At 44.2% G+C, this 3367-nt stretch overlaps 1 protein-coding gene across 1 annotated transcript; it reads right to left on the bottom strand.

Moving 5' to 3' along the window:
* Nucleotides 1-673: 673 nt before the first annotated feature.
* EV420DRAFT_1653798 (uncharacterized protein) lies at nucleotides 674-1960 on the bottom strand (the record flags this gene model as incomplete). Its single annotated transcript, XM_060478762.1, has 3 exons — nucleotides 674-856; nucleotides 906-1518; nucleotides 1572-1960. 3 exons carry the CDS (start codon nucleotides 1958-1960, stop codon nucleotides 674-676), a joined length of 1185 nt encoding a protein of 394 aa, XP_060321800.1.
* Nucleotides 1961-3367: the final 1407 nt, after the last annotated feature.

The following is a 3367-nucleotide window of genomic DNA, read 5'->3' as shown; positions in this document are numbered from 1 at the left end:
ACTCGCTGTGCTCGCAATTACCTACCACGAAAAATCCAGGACTTGGTAAAATGAAAATATAGGATATAAAGGGGCGGTATACAAATTCTGAAGAGGAATGGCTGAAGAGTGACAAAAGCACAACAGGTTGACATTTTTAGTCGCACTTTCAATCCCTCCAGCAGTTGATCAGCAATACCTGTGCTCACTAGAAAAGGTAATGATCCTTGCTGGCTCAAGTGGCTTTAAGCTGAGATGTGGCAGTGTTAGTTCCACCTTAGGTGAAGTGTGGATGCTAATTATAGCAATTTTGAAAAATGATGAGATTCCTGAAAAGAATCAAAAAGTTTTGGCCACACTAAAAGACCTCCGAACCTGCACCCAGAGGCTTATGACGATCAACGTCATAGGTTGTCTCAGATAGTGCACGCTGAGATCGGGCTGGTATTTGATAGTTTTGGTCGTGCCAAAACTTTTTTATTTTATTTTGAGAATCTCATCATTTTTTGAAATAGCAATAATTAACACACCAAATTTTAATTCCTTCAATAGCCACGCCATTATCACATCAGTGCCCTCGCTTCAACTTCTTCCCAACAGGAGCATCCAAATCAGCCTCTGTAAGTTGCCGCCACCATGATGTACTTGCAAGTGTCTTGGAATCCTCTGCTTGGGGATCCCCGGTGGTACCATTTTATTTGATAAGATCCATGTCACCTTTGAACAATCCTGTGACTTCTTTGCACTTCAACAAGTTTTCCCACAGTTTTTTCGCAGGGATCGTCAGAGCAGGAGCCTCAAAGTCTGTCGAAACACGCTTAAAATACCCTTCCTTTATGATAATATCTTGCTCATGGTCATGCACATCCCGTGTAATCTAGGAGAACTCAGTAATGAACTCATGCAGGCAAATATATGGAACTTACTTCCCAGCTATCGTCTTGCAGACAATAGTAAGCTGGTTTGCCCCATTTCCCATCTTCTTCAATTGTCTTTGCCCCGATGGCCAGGAAATTATTGTAGCGCCTGTGGTCCTGATAAATAGCAGGGACCCAATGCCCCTCGTGTCGGCCATACACTCGACCGGGTTTGAGCCTTGCCTCCGCAACCTTGTCTTCTGACATCAAGCCTGGCGCAAACACAAAGATGGTGACAGTGAGGACAGGGTTTTGGCCTTTGCTAATTTTTAATGCAATGCCAAGCCACAGCTTCCCCTCCATCAAGCACAAAGCTTGCACAATATCGAAATCTACATCTGCAGCAGATTCAGAGAACCCTACTTCCACAACTACAGTAGGGTACGAGTAAGCCTTTTGGAGGGCCGGGCTGGTGCCTTCAGCCAGAGGCCCTAAGTCGGTGATTTGGATGTCGCACTGCTTCCAATGCTTGTCGAGAAGAGGGACATCAGCAGTTTCCATAATTGTGATGGAGTGGGTGCCAGATTTATATTTGTCCATCACCTCCTTGATGACCCGACCAGCAAACTGATGGATTTGAGAAGGGATTTGTAGAATTATATTGTTTTCCCACAATTCGAGCCTAAGACGCCATAGTCAATACTCAAAATAAAGCTGATCCTCATAACAGCGCACTGAACAGGCATGGCCTTGACGACTTCTTCGTAATGCTCTTCAACCCACAATTTGTCCTCCTCGTTAACCACTGTCATATAAATTTTATCATGTTCCTGGCTACTCAAGTCCATGAGCCAACTGCGAAGGTGGCTGGGAGCATCGCGAAGTATAGCGGGTATATGATTGTCCTCAGAGGACAAATCTTTATCGGGAGGGGACCTGGCAAGGGGTTGCAGAGTGAGCATGAGTGTCTGAAGATCCTCTCGGATGCTTTTCATCCCAGTAATGGTGGGACTCTTAGCTGCGTTGGTTTCAGCAGGGTCCTCAGCTCGAGAATGGGCAGCGGGAGCAGAATATGCGATGGTTGGGCGATAAGCATAACGGTCGCTTCCAATGACAGAGGTCATCTTGTGGTGGAGATGAGAGGAAGATAAGAGACACTGATATCACGCTGTGGTTGACTAAGTACTACAGCCACATGACCAGGCACCACCTTTCGGTGCTGAGCGGGACTCGAGGTGATTTTCTACCATCCTTTTTGTGTCCATTAGTAAGATGATGGACAAGCAATATATGCATTCTGATCTACAGATCCACAGAAAGCTGGGGTGCAAGTTTTTCAACAGAATTCACTACCATCTGGAAAACCATGCTTCGATCACTCTCATGGTGTGATCAATCAATTCTTGGGCCATTCGCGATTGATTTATCAGGCTTCAAATATTTCGTGAACGGACGTCTGCTAACTTTGATGCACCTAGTGGAATGCAGAGCACATGTGGTGGTTACCAAGAGTACGACATGATTTAGAGACCTTGAAGCATATTGACTGACTAGGGGTAGCAGAGCACCACTGGTAGATCATTACCTTTTCTGGTGAGCACCATGCCTTCCAGCCGTTTGAGCCGGCCGATTCGAATAGGGAATAATGACATCATTGATCTTGCTGAGCCCATGGCAAGATAGCCTCGGCATCGCTCTGACACTTTTTCTTCATGATTTGGCATAAATTTAACACACCGCAAATCATAAATGAGATGTTTATAACAGTATAAAGATGTAACTGAAGGTAAGAGTACTAGATTTAAATAGAAGATCCTAAAAACTGAGGTTTTCTGCTGCCACTGCCATGATCTGCCACCCCCGAATTGTAGGTCTGCATGTTCGGCAAGGTCACTGCAGCACTTGACTGGGCATGGGAACCCACCTTATTGGGAACAAGTGTGCACAGCTGCTACAAGCTTCAGTTCTCAATGTTTAGTCTCACTATTATGTACAGAGTAGCTCGTAAATATTAGTAATATACTAAATTTTTTTGAGTTACGTCCACACTCCTCACTGAGTTGTTAGCGAAGTTCAATGCCCTGGTCCGACAGTTAACTGCCCTTTTGCATTGTCATTCACTGCATGCCCTATCTTGCTCCAGTGTTCTAATCCCACTGATACCACAGTCGTGTATGCTCAATGATGAGTCCCTGTTAGGACTGACTGTTAAGTTCTTTTGAGTCAATGTTGAGCCTCCATGGAATCAATATCTCACCTCTTTGCTGGCTCGTCGTTTTCCCTTGACCACAGATACTGCTTTTCCTTTTTTTTTGGTGGTGTTACAGTGATAAACTGTTCACAAAATTACTCTATCATTGGGAAATTACAAAAAAGAGCCGGGATTTTCACCCCAGATACTGCTTCATCTGAAATCACCCAATTGACACTAGATATTCGAAAGATAATGAATTGTATATAAACGGTTAAGTGCTATCAAGATTCATAAAGTAATTTGGAAAAAAAGGCACTGAGACATCACCAAATATACT

Source organism: Desarmillaria tabescens (assembly GCF_030435595.1).
Source record: "Desarmillaria tabescens strain CCBAS 213 chromosome Unknown EV420scaffold_177, whole genome shotgun sequence".
Lineage (NCBI taxonomy): Eukaryota > Fungi > Basidiomycota > Agaricomycetes > Agaricales > Physalacriaceae > Desarmillaria > Desarmillaria tabescens.
Note: the sequence above shows the minus strand (reverse complement) of the source record. Positions and strands in the feature narration are given on the sequence as shown.